The sequence below is a fragment of the Aquarana catesbeiana genome, linkage group LG12, assembly GCF_042186555.1.
Source record: "Aquarana catesbeiana isolate 2022-GZ linkage group LG12, ASM4218655v1, whole genome shotgun sequence".
Taxonomy (NCBI): domain Eukaryota; kingdom Metazoa; phylum Chordata; class Amphibia; order Anura; family Ranidae; genus Aquarana; species Aquarana catesbeiana.
The window spans coordinates 21,499,197-21,511,973 of record NC_133335.1 but is presented as its reverse complement, the minus strand read 5'-3'; the positions used below and the strand labels follow the sequence as shown (position 1 = coordinate 21,511,973).

General features: G+C 44.6%; 1 protein-coding gene across 2 annotated transcripts in view; it reads right to left on the bottom strand.

The window, feature by feature from the left end:
• The window catches only part of RTEL1 (regulator of telomere elongation helicase 1), a 283,430-nt gene extending 272,316 nt beyond the window's left edge, over window positions 1–11,114 (bottom strand). For both annotated transcript variants that reach the window (XM_073607371.1, XM_073607372.1), the window contains exons 1-2: window positions 10,891–11,114; window positions 7,059–7,257 (exon numbers count right to left, since the gene is read on the bottom strand). In XM_073607371.1, coding sequence (XP_073463472.1) covers window positions 7,059–7,257; window positions 10,891–10,992 — 301 coding nt within the window. In that variant the 5' untranslated portion in view covers window positions 10,993–11,114. The remainder of the gene's footprint in view (window positions 1–7,058; window positions 7,258–10,890) is intronic.
• Between the last annotated feature and the right edge of the window lie 1,663 nt (window positions 11,115–12,777).

Genomic DNA, 12,777 nt, shown 5'->3' with positions numbered 1-12,777 from the left:
TTGCTGCTGTTTAGCATACAGCAGCAAAGGAAGTAATCTGATTGGCCGGCGGCGATCGCGAGGGGGGGGGCCACGAACGGATGGCCTCCCCCTCACCTCCGATCGCCGGGGGACAAAACGGGACCGCCTCGGGCACCGGGGGGGGGGTCCGATCGGACCCCCCACCCGCGGGAGGCAAATCGCGTACATGTACATGATTTTGCCTGCCCGTGCCGCCTTAAATCGGCGTGAGGCGGTCCTTAAGTGGTTAATGTTTAAATGAAAAAAAATTTCTGTATTACTTAAGGTTGCTTTCACACTGGAGCGGGCATGCGTTGATGGTAAAACGCTGTTAGTTTTAGCGGCGCTTTACCATCATTTTAGAGGCGCTATTCGGCTGCTAGCGGGGCGCTTATAACCCAGCTAGCGGCCGAGGAAGGGGTTAAATGCGCCCCTGAAGCGCCGCTGCCAAAACGCTTTGCAGGCGCTTCGGCTGCGGTGCGCATTCATTTCAATGGGCAGGAGTGGTGGAGGAGCGGTATACACCGCTCCAAAGATGCCGTTTGCAGGACTTTTTTTTACATCCTGCCAGCGCATCGCCTCAGTGTGAAAGCACTCGGGATCTCACACTGAGACTGCAGGGGAGCCGTTTTACAGGCACTTTACAGGTGCTATTTTTAGCCCAAAAGCGCCTAGAAAACGCCCCAGTGTGAAAGGGGTCTAACTGTTAGATTTTATGAGATGAAGGGAAAAAAGAAAGGAAAAAAAAAAAAAAAAAAATCGGCCAAATATATCGGCCCAAAAAAATCGGCATCACATATCGGCCATCGGCCACCGCGATTTCTAAATATCGGCATCGGCCAGAGAAAAACCCATATCGGTCGACCTCTATACATTTGTACTTAGCTGAGTCAATACTTTGTAGAACCTCCTTTCACTGCAATTACAGCTGCAAGTCTTTTTGGGGATGTCTCTACCAGCTTTGTACATCTAGAGAGTGAAATTTTTTCCCATTCTTCTTTGCAAAATATCTTAAGTTCTGTCAGATTGGATGGAGAGCGTCTGTGAACAGCAATTTTCAAGTCTTGCCACAGATTCTCAATTGGATTTAGGTCTGGACTTTGACTGGGCCATTCTAACACATGAATATGCTTTGATCTAAACCATTCCATTGTAGCTCTGGCTGTATGTTTCGGGTCGTTGTCCTGCTGGAAGGTAAACCTCCAACCCAGTCTCAAGTCTTTTGCAGACTCTAACAGATTTTCTTCTAAGATTGCTCTGTATTTGGCACCATCCATCTTCCCATCCTTCCAGCTTCCCTTTCCCTGCTGAAGAAAAGCATCCCCACAACGTGATGCTGCCACCACCATGTTTCACGGTGGGGATAGTGTGTTCAGGGTGAGGTGGACGGCCATATCTTGGTAGGTTTGCAGTTGTGCCATACTCTTTCCATTTTCAGATGATGGATCGAACAGTGCTCCGTGAGATGTTCAAAGCTTGGGTTATTTTTTTATTCATAACCAAACCCTGCTTTAAACTTCTCCACAACTGTATCCCTGACCTGTCTGGTGTGTTCCTTGGCCTTCGTGATGCGGTTTGTTCATTAAGGTTCTCTAAGAAACCTCTGAAGGCTTCACAGAACAGCTGTATTTATACTGAGATTAAATCACACTCATTCATTCATTCAAGTGGACTCTATTTACTAATTAGGTGACTTCTGAAGGCAATTGGTTCCACTAGAATTTAGTTAGGGGTATCGGAGTAAAGGGGGCTGAATACAAATGCACGCCACACTTTTCACATATTGATTTTCGTTTTTGTGTGCCTCGGTGTGAAAGGAGTCCAAGACTACATGAATGCAAGTGCCAAGACAATTGAACAAACAGGAGATTTTGGTCACCCGGGAGACACAGGTGCAAAATACAGTGCATCTGGGAAGTATTCACAGCACTTCACTTTTTCCACATTTTGTTATGTTACAGCCTTATTCCAAAATGGATTAAATTCATTATTTTCCTCAAAATTCTACAAACAATACCCCATAAAGACAACGTGAAAGACGTTTGTTTGAAATCTTGCAGATCTGAAATCTGCAAATTTATTAAAAAGAAGAAATGGAAAAATCCCATGTACATAATTATTTCACAGCCTTTGCCGTGACATTTAAAATTGAGCTCAGCTGTATCCTGTTTCCAATGATCAGACTTGAGATGTTTCTACAACTTGATTGGAGTCCACCTGTTGTAAATTCAGTTGATTGGACATGATTTGGAAAGGCACACACCTGTCTATATAAGGTCCCACAGTTAACAGTGCATGTCAGAGCACAAACCAAGCCATGAAGTTCAAGGAATTGTCTGTAGACCTCCCACACCCCCCCCCCCCAACCAACCCCCCCCCCCCCCCCCAACCAACCCCCCGCGCGCAGCCCACCGGTGCTTTTCCGGGCTCGCCAAACGGCGACCCGGAGAAAGAATGCACCGCCCGATGATCATAGAGATTTACAGTGACCAGATGGTCCCCAGTCATCTCTACAACCGTCGAAGGCACGGGCACGACGTTATGTAGTCACGTCCAGTCCACGGAAGCAAACAAAGCCCAGATCTCAGCTGGAAAGAAAGATCTGTCATTTTTTCTTTTTGATCTCAATCTTTCCAGCCTGGAGGAGAGGCTGGAAATAAAAAGGACCTGTCACGCACCAAAAATTCAAGTAAACTGAACAAAATAAAAAAACGTAAAGAGCCTCCATCCCTGTGTGCTCGCGCACAGAAGCGAACGCACACTTAAGACCCACCCACATATGTAAACGCTGTTTAAATCACACATGTGAGTTATCGCCGCGTGCGTTAGAGCGAGAGAAACAATTCTAGTACTAGACCGCAATCTTAAAGCGCGATATGTTAGGTATCTATTTACTTGGCGTAACATCGTCTTTCACATTATGCAAAAAAAAAAAATTGGGCTAACTTTACCGTTTTTGTATTTTTTAAATTCATGAAACAGTTCCCCCCCCCCCAAAAAAAAACATTATTTAAAAAAAAAAAAAAAAAAGGTTGCGCAAATACCATGTGACATAAAAAGTTGCAACAACCGGCATTGTATTCCCTAGGGTCTCTGCTAAAAAAAACATATATAATGTTTGGGGGTTCTGAGTAATTTTCTACCAAAAAAATGATGATTTTTATATGTAGGAGAGGAGTGCTGGAATAGGCCCAGTATGGAAGTGGTTAATAAATTTGCAAAGATTTTAAACAAACTTCTTTCACGTTGTCATTTTGGGGTATTCCTCTTTTGGATAAGGCTGTAATATAACAAAATGTGAAAAAAATGAAGCGCTGTGAATACTTTCCGGATGCACTGCACAGCCCGCTGCCAGCAGCCTTTCAAGGCAGTGCTTGTGTATAGGACTGATTGACCCAAACACATCATTTCAGCCATGTATGAGCGTACCACAGTCTACAGCCACCACCTCTTGCAGCCTGTCATAGAATTTGACAGCCTGCTGGCAGTGGGCTGTAAGCTATACCTGTACCACCCATGGGACCAAAAACGTGTCTTTTACACTCTATGGGCCAAAGCACCCGTGTGCATGAGGCATAGGTATAGGTCTTAAATGGGTCCTTGAATCACGCAGACTCGAAATATTGCAAAAACTACAAATGTAAATCTTGTCAAAGAACTCCCCCTGCAAACCTTAATTTGAACCACAGGGTTCACGTTCCACTTCTCTACTTACAACATATAGCACATTGCACTGTGGATAGAAGTATTCTGTTTGAAATAAAAGTATAGCTTATCCAGTAAATAAACTATACTTGTTTTAAAATTCTATTTTTTTATTACAAATAGAATAACATGAGAACACCATTGCCTTGTACACACAGTCGGATTTTCCGACGGAGAAAGTGCGACCGGATTGTGTTGTCGGAAATTCCGATCGTGTGTGGGCTCCATCGGGCTTTTTCCATCGGAATTTCCGACAAAGTTTGAGAGCAGGCTATAAAATTTTCCGACAACAAAATCCGATCCTTTAAATTCCGATCGTGTGTAGACAAATCCGACGCACAAAGTGCCACGCATGCTCAGAATAAATTAAGGAGACGAAAGCTATTGGCTACTGCCCCGTTTATAGACCTGACGTACGTGTTTTACGTCAGCGCGTTCAGAACGATCAGATTTTCCGACTTTGTGCGACTGTGTGTATGCAATTCAAGTTTGAGCCAACATCCGATGGATTTTGTTGTCGGAATGTCCGATCAATGTCCGATCGTATGTACAGGGCATAAGGCTACTTTCACACTGGCGCGGTGGTGTTAGCGGCGCTTTACCGCTGTTATAGCAGCACTTTTCGGCTGCTAGCGGGGCGCATTTAACCCACGCTAGCAGCCGAATGAAGAGTTAGAAGCACCCGCAGATCGCCACTGCCGACGCGCTTTGCAGGCACTATGGCAGAGCTGCCCATTTATTTCAAATGCAAGAGCGGTGTATACAGCGCTCCCGCACCGCCTAAAAGATGCTGCTTGTAGGAGTTTTTATTCCCGTCCTGCAAGCGCACCGCCCCAGTGTGCGAGCACTCGGGCTTTCACACTGGGGTGGCTTGAGAGACGCTATTTTTAGCGCTAAAACGCCTGAACAGCACCCCAGTGTAAAAGGGGTCATAACCACCCCCCTTTCCCTCATACTAATGTAAATGTTTCCTGTCAATATACTGCATATATATTTTATAAATACATACAGCATACATACAGTGGATATAAAAAGTCTACACACCCCTGTGTAAAATAATTTCAGAACTTTTTCCACCTTTAATGTGACCTATAAACTGTACTGTGTCAACTCAGTTGAAAAAAACAAACTGAAATCTTTCAGGGGGGAAGTAGAAATTAAAAAACAAAAATAATGTGGTTGCATAAGTGTGTACACCCTCTTATAACTGGGGATGTAGCTATGTTCAGAATTAAGCAATCACATTCAAACTCACGTTAAATAGGAGTCAGTACACACCTACCATCATTTAAAGTGTCTCTGATTAACCCCAAATAATGTTCAGCTGTTCTAGTAGGTCTTTCCTGACATTTTCTTAGTTGCATCCTACAGCAGAAGCCATGGTCCGCAGAGAGCTTCCAGAGCATCAGAGGGATCTCATTGTTAAAAAGTATTAGTCAGGAGAAGGGCACAAAATAATTTCCAAGGCATTAGATATACCATGGAACACAGTGAAGAGTCATTATCAAGTGGAGAAAATATGGCACAACAGTGACATCACCAAGAACTGGACGTCCCTCCAAAATTGATGAAAAGGCGAGAAGATAACTGGTCAGGGAGGCTGCCAAGAGATCTACAGCAACATTAAAGGAGCTGCAGGAATATCTGGCAAGTACTGGCTGTGTGGTACATAAGACAACAATCTCCCGTATTCTTTATATGTCTGGGCTATGTGGTAGAGTGGGAAGACAGAAGCCTTTTCTTACCAAGAAAAACATCCAAGCCCAGCTAAATTTAGCAAAAACACATCTGAAGTCTCCCAAAATCATGTAGGAAAATGTGTTCTGGTCTGATGAAACCAAGGTTGAACTTTTTGGCCATAATTCCAAAAGAGTTTTGGAGCAAAAACAACACTGCACATCACCAAAAGAACACCATACCCACCGTGAAGCATGGTGGTGGCAGCATCATGCCTTGGGGCTGTTTTTGTTCAGCTGGAACGGGAGCCTAAAGCCTCATACACACGGTACGATTGTTGGCCAACCAAGCGTCTGATTCTTGTCAAAAGGGGCGTGTGTCAGGATCTTGTCTCGCACACTAACGGTACACAATTGTCATGCCACAAACACGAACGTAGTGACGTATTACGAGGAATTTCAGCTCTTGAGCGCCACCCTTTGGGCCCCTTCTGCTAATTTAGTGTTTGGTGAGCATTGATTCCAAACATGCGTGTTTGTACTTTCGACTTTTATGTGATGGAATTGTGTACTGACCATAGGAAAATCTGAGGTCAAACCGCTGTCCGCCGAAAATTTACTAGCCTGCCATCCAACATTTGTTGGCCGAAAGTTGGACAACAATTGTCAAAAGGAGCGTACTAACGGTAAGATTTTAGGACAACAGTCTGTCAACAGACAATCCCCTGCCAACAATCGTACCGTGTGTACAAGGCTTAAGTGAAGGTAGAAGGAATTATGAACAGTTCCAAATACCAGTCAATATTGGCACAAAACTTTCAGGCTTCTGCTAGAAAGCTAAACATGAAGAGGAACTTCATCTTTCAGCAAGACAATGACCCAAAGTATACATCCAAATCAACAAAGGAATGGCTTCACCAGAAGAAGATTAAAGTTTTGGAATGACCCAGCCAGAGCCCAGACCCGAATCCCATTGAAAATCTGTGGGGTGATCTGAAGAGGGCTGTGCACAGGAGATGTCCTCGCAATCTGAAAGATTTGGAGTGTTTTTGCAAAGAAGAGCGGGCAAATATTGCCAAGTCAAGATGTCCCATGCTGATAGACTCATACCCCAAAAAGACTGAGTGCTGTAATAAAATCAAAAAGGTGCTTCAACAAAGTATTAGTGTAAGGGGTGTGCACACTTATGCAAACATATTATTTTATTTTTTTTATTTTTACTTCCCTCCACCTAAAAGATTTCAGTTTGTTGTTCAATTGAGTTGTACAGTTTATAGGTCACATTAAAAAGGTGGAAAAACTTCTGAAATAATTTATCTTTGTTTCCTTTTTTTACATCACAGAACTCTGACATTTTAACATGAGTGTGTAGACTTTTTTATAGCCACTGTACCTATAAGCCTAACTCAAAGAAATAAATAATATCGAAAATAAAAAATTAATATAACGATAGAGTGGGGGTGTGGTTTAATGGGGAGAGGAAGTAACCCTAAACTCTTTTTTTTTTTTTTTTTTTTTTTAGGTAAAATGGATAAAAGAAAAAAAAGGATCACCCTATCACCAAATCAAAGAGGTTATAACCCACCCCCTTTCACTTATACAGATGGGCTGTGCCTGATAATCACTCTTCGGAGGAATGGTTTGGCTAACCATAGAAAAGACAGACTGCGGTCATACCTGAGCCCTGCGGGTTTGCCTCTCCGCTTCCCCAGTCTGCAGTTGGGCGGTCTGGGAACAGTTCCCCGCCATGCATGCGCTCTTTGATCTTGTGTGCAGTGATATTGTCTCTGAAATGCTGACGCCATGCCAACGTGGCACACAGCAGGCAAAGCGTTTTTCCTGTGCCCGTTGGACTTTCCAAAACACCATTCACACCCTGGGGGGGGGTAGAGAAATAAAACATTGCTCGAATACATATAAAAGTTCTATAACATAATAAGCCATCATATGTGAGATAAACCTCTTGTTGATAAATTAGACAGATATAAATCCAAACCTATAGACTGACGCATTGTACATAAGAGGCTCCACCCCCTTATATTCTATACACACCTCTCTCCCTATATAGGAAATTCTCCTCCCCAGAGTTACTGTACATGACAAACTCCTCTCCTGACACCCTATATACAGTACATGCTTCTGTCCAGAATTACTATATATACAGGCTCCTCCTCCTCTGACCCACTATACACTGTATAGGCTCCTCCCCTCTACACACAGTACAGCTTCATCCTCTTCTATACACAGTACAGGCTTCTCTCCCCCCTATACACAGCACAAGCTCCTCCTCCCTCCTATACACAGGACAGGCTCCTCCCCCTTCTCTATACAAAGAACAGACTCCTCCTCCCCCTCTATACACAGCACAAGCTCCTCCCCCTCTATACACAGCACAAGCTCCTCCTCCCCCTATACACAGGACAGGCTCCTCCCCTGCTCTATACAAAGAACAGACTCCTCCTCCCCCTTTATACACAGCACAAGCTCCTCCTCCTCCTTATACACAGTACAGGCTCCTCACCCTTTATACATAGTAGAGTCCTCCTCCCTAAACAGTTCAGGCCCCTCCTCTTCTCTAAACAGTACAGGCTCCTCCCCCTCTATACTCGGTCCAGGCTCCTCCCCCTCTATACACGGTCCAGGCTCCTCCCCACCTCTACACGGCCCAGGCTCCTCCCCACCTCTACACGGCCCAGGCTCCTCCCCACCTCTACACGGCCCAGGCTCCTCCCCATCTATACACGGTCCAGGCTCCTCCCCATCTATACTCGGTCCAGGCTCCTCCCCACCTCTACACGGTACAGGCTCCTCCCAATCTATACATGGTCCCGGCTCTTCTCCACCTACAGTTGTGCTCATAAGTTTATATACCCTGGCAGAATTTATGATTTCTTGGCCATTTTTCAGAGAATATGAATGATAACATAAATACTTTTCTTTCACTCATGGTTAGGGTTTGGCTGAAGCCATTTATTATCAACTGCGTTTACTTTTTAAATCATAATGGCAACAGAAACAACCTAAATGACCCTGATCAAAAGTTTACATACCCCAGTTCTTAATACCGTGTATTGCCCCCTTTAACATCAATGACAGCTTGAAGTCTTTTGTGGTATTTGTGGATGAGGCTCTTTATCTTCTCAGATGGTAAAGCTGCCCATTCCTCTTGGCACAAAGCCTCCAGTTCCTGTAAATTCTTGGGCTGTCTTGCATGAACTGCAAGTTTCAGATCTCCCCAGAGTGGCTCAATGATATTGAAGTCAGGAGACTGAGATGACCACTCCAGAACCTTCACTTTATTCTGCTGTAGCCAAATGACAGATGGACTTGGCCTTGTGTTTTGGATCATTGTCATGTTGGAATGACCAAGTACGTCCCATGCTCAGCTTCCTGGCTGATGAATGCAAATCTTCCTCCAGTATTTTTTGATAACATACCGCATTCATCTTGCCATCAATTTTGACCAAATTTCCTGTGCCTTTGTAGCTCACACATCCCCAAAACATCAGCGATCCACCTCCGTGTTTCACAGTAGGAATGGTGTACCTTTCATCATAGGCCTTGTTGACTCCTCTCCAAATGTAGCGTTTATGGTTGTGGCCAAAAAGCTCAATTTTGGTCTCCCCACTCCAAATGACTTTGTGCCAGAAGGTTTGAGGCTTGTCTCTGTGCTGTTTGGTGTATTGTAAGCGGGATACTTTGTGGTATTTGCGTAGTAATGGCTTTCTTCTGGCAACTCGACCATGCAGCCCATCTGTCTTCAAGTGCATCTTGAAACAGCCACACCACATGTTTTCAGAGTCCTGTATTTCACCCGAAGTTATTTGTGGGTTTTTCTTTGCATCCCGAAAAATTTTCCTGGTAGTTGTGACTGAAATTTTAGTTGGTCTACCTGACCGTGGTTTGGTTTCAACAGAACCCCTAATTTTCCACTTCTTGATTAGAGTTTGAACACTGCTGATTGGCATTCTCAATTCCTTGGATATCTTTTTATATCTCTTTCCTGTTTTATACAGTTCAACTACCTTTTCCAGCAGATCCTTAGACCATTCTTTTGCTTTCCCCATGACTCAGAATCCAGAAACGTCAGTGCAGCACTGGATGAAAGATGCAAGGGTCTGTCAGGAGTCCAGAAACGCATTGACCTTTTATACACACATATTAATTACAGGCAAACAGATCACAGGTGAGGAAGGTTACCTTTAATAGCCATTCAAACCCCTTTGTGTCAACTTGTGTGCATGTTATCAGGCCAAAATCACCAGGGTATGTAAACTTTTGATCAGGGACATTTTGGTAGTTTCTATTGTCATTATGATTTAAAAAGAGTAAACACAGTTGACTGATAATAAATGGCTTCACCCAAACACTAACCATGAGTGAAAGAAAAGTTTTTGTGTTATTATTCTTATTCTCTGAAAAATGACCAAGAAATCATAAATTCTGCCAGGGTATGTAAACTTATGAGCACAACTGTATACACGGTCCAGGCTCCTCCCCACCTATACACAGTCCGGGCTCCTCCCCTTCTATACACAGTCCAGGCTCCTCCCCTTCTATACACATTCCAGGCTCCTCCTCCATAAACAGTGCAGGCTCCTCCCCTTCTCTATATACAGTGCAGGCTCCTCCCCCTTCTCTATATAATGTGCAGGCTCCTCCCCTTCTATACACACTCCAGGCTCCTCCTCCATAAACAGTGCAGGCTCCTCCCCTTCTCTATATACAGTGCAGGCTCCTCCCCCTTCTCTATATAATGTGCAGGATCCTCCCCCTTCTATACACACTCCAGGCTTCTCCCCTTCTCTATAGACAGTGCAGGCTCCTCCCGTTCCATACACTCCAGGCTCCTCCATAAACAGTGCAGGCTCCTCCCCTTCTCTATAGGACAGTGCATGCTCCTCCCCTTCTATACACACTTCAAGCTCCTCCTCCATAAACATTGCAGGCTCCTCCCCTTCTCTATATACAGTGCAGGCTCCTCCCCTTCTATACACACTCCAGGCTCCTCCTCCATAAACAGTGCAGGCTCCTCCCCCTTCTCTATACACAGTGCAGGCTCCTCCCCTTCTATACACACTCCAGGCTTCTCCTCCATAAACAGTGCAGACTTCTCCCCTTCTCTATAGACAGTGCATGCTCCTCCCCTTCTCTATACACAGTGCATGCCCCTTTCACTCTATGCTCCTCCCTTATACTATAGTCAATATCAAGCTCCTCCCCTTTACACCCATAAATCATGTTACTGGTCTCTCTTTAGGCTCCTCCCACAAGTACAAATTTGTCCCCAACTTCCAAGCCCCTCCCCTGTCAACATAGTGAATATCAAGCCCCTCCTCTGTCACTATAGTGAATGACAAGCTCCTCCTCTGACACTAGAACCTCCCCTCTATATTTACACCCACATTGCAGGCTATTTGTCCCACGTTAGGCCCCTCCCATAAACACAGAACTCCTCCTCCTCTAAGCCCCGCCCCTCCCGCTCTCCAGAACACCAATGGCGGCACACCTGCTGCAGACACTCGATGACCTTGTTCATATAATCCTCCTGACACTTGTACGGGGTGAACGGGAACTCCACGGGGATGCCGGCCACCTGAATCTGAGGCATGTCCGCTCCTCACCCACCCCCCCACCACGGGCCGCCGCTCCTCCTCGCCTCAGCTTCACAATTCCCGCCCGTACGTCATGACGTCAGCGGAGCACCCGCGTCCCGTTCACTGGTGACGTCACCGGAGCGCTCTCAACCTTCCTGGTAGAAACAGAGGAGAGCGACGGGGCGGAGCTGTGGGGCGGGCGGGGTGGAAGGGGGCGTGACCGTCCGGGGGGCGGGGGACACAAAGTCAGGCTCTGGGGAGGCTGGAAGCAGCCAGGCGAAGAAATTGTACAGGAACTTTGTAAAAAGCATCAGGAACACACATGTCCTTATTTAAGATTAAAAGAGTTGTAAACCCTCGTGTGTTTTTTTTTTTTTTAACCACTTAAGGACCGAGCCTCTTTCTGAGATTTGTTGTTTAGTTAAAAACAGTTTTTTTTTTTGCTAGAAAATTACTTAGAACCCCCAAACATTATACTTTTTTTTTCTAACACCCTAGAGAATAAAATGGCGGTCGTTGCAATACTTTCTGTCGCACCGTATTTGCTCAGCGGTCTTACAAGCGCACTTTTTTGAATTAAAAAATAAGACTGCGGTAAAGTTAGCCCAATTTTTTTTTTTTTTTAATATTGTGAAAGATAATGTTACGCCGAGTAAATTGATACCCAACATATCACGCTTCAAAATTGCGCCCGCTCGTGGAATGGCGACAAACTTTTACCCTCAAAAATCTCCATAGGCGACATTTAAAAAATTCTAAAGGTTGCATGTTTTGAGTTACACAGGAGGTCTAGGGCTAGAATTATTTCTCTCGCTCTACCGATCATGGCGATACCTCACATGTGTGGTTCGAACACCGTTTTCATATGCGGGCGCTACTCACGTATGCGTAAGCTTCTGCGCGCGACGGGGCGCGTTTAACCACTTAAGGACCAGCCTCATTTTGGAATTTAGGTGTTTACATGTTTAAAACAGTTTTTTTTTTTTTTTTTGCTAGAAAATTACTTAGAACCCCCAAACATTATATATTGTTTTTTTTTTCTAACACCCTAGAGCAGGGATATGCAATTAGCAGACCTCCAGCTGTTGCAAAACTACAAGTCCCATCATGCCTCTGCCTCTGGGTGTCATGCTTGTGGCTGTCAGAGTCTTGCAATGCCTCATGGGACTTGTAGTTCTGCAACAGCTGGAGGTCCGCTAATTGCATATCCCTGCCCTAGAGAATAAAATGGCGGTCATTGCAATACTTTTTTTTCACACCGTATTTGCGCAGCGGTCTTACAAGCGCACTTTTTTTGGAAAAATTTACAACAGTAAAGTTAGCCCAATTTTTTTTTTTTATATTATGTAAGATAATATTACGCCGAGTAAATTGATACCCAACATGTCACGCTTCAAAATTGCGCCCGCTCGTGGAATGGCGACAAACTTTTACCCTCAAAAATCTCCATAGGCGACGTTTAAAAAATTCTACAGGTTGCATGTTTTGCGTTACAGAGGAAGTCTAGGGCTAGAATTATTGCTCTCGCTCTACCGATCGCGGACCCCAGAAGAGGAGGATCGGGGCCGCTCATTTTGCACAGATACCTCACATGTGTGGTTTGAACACCGTTTTCATATGCGGGCGCTACTCACGTATGCGTTCGCTTCTGGGCGCAAGCTCGTTGGGACGGGGCGTTTAAAAAATATTTTATTTTTTTTCTTATTTATTTTATATGATTTTATTTATTTTTACACTGTTTAAAAAATAAATAAATTGTGGCACTTTTATTCCTATTACAAGGAATGTAGACATCCCTT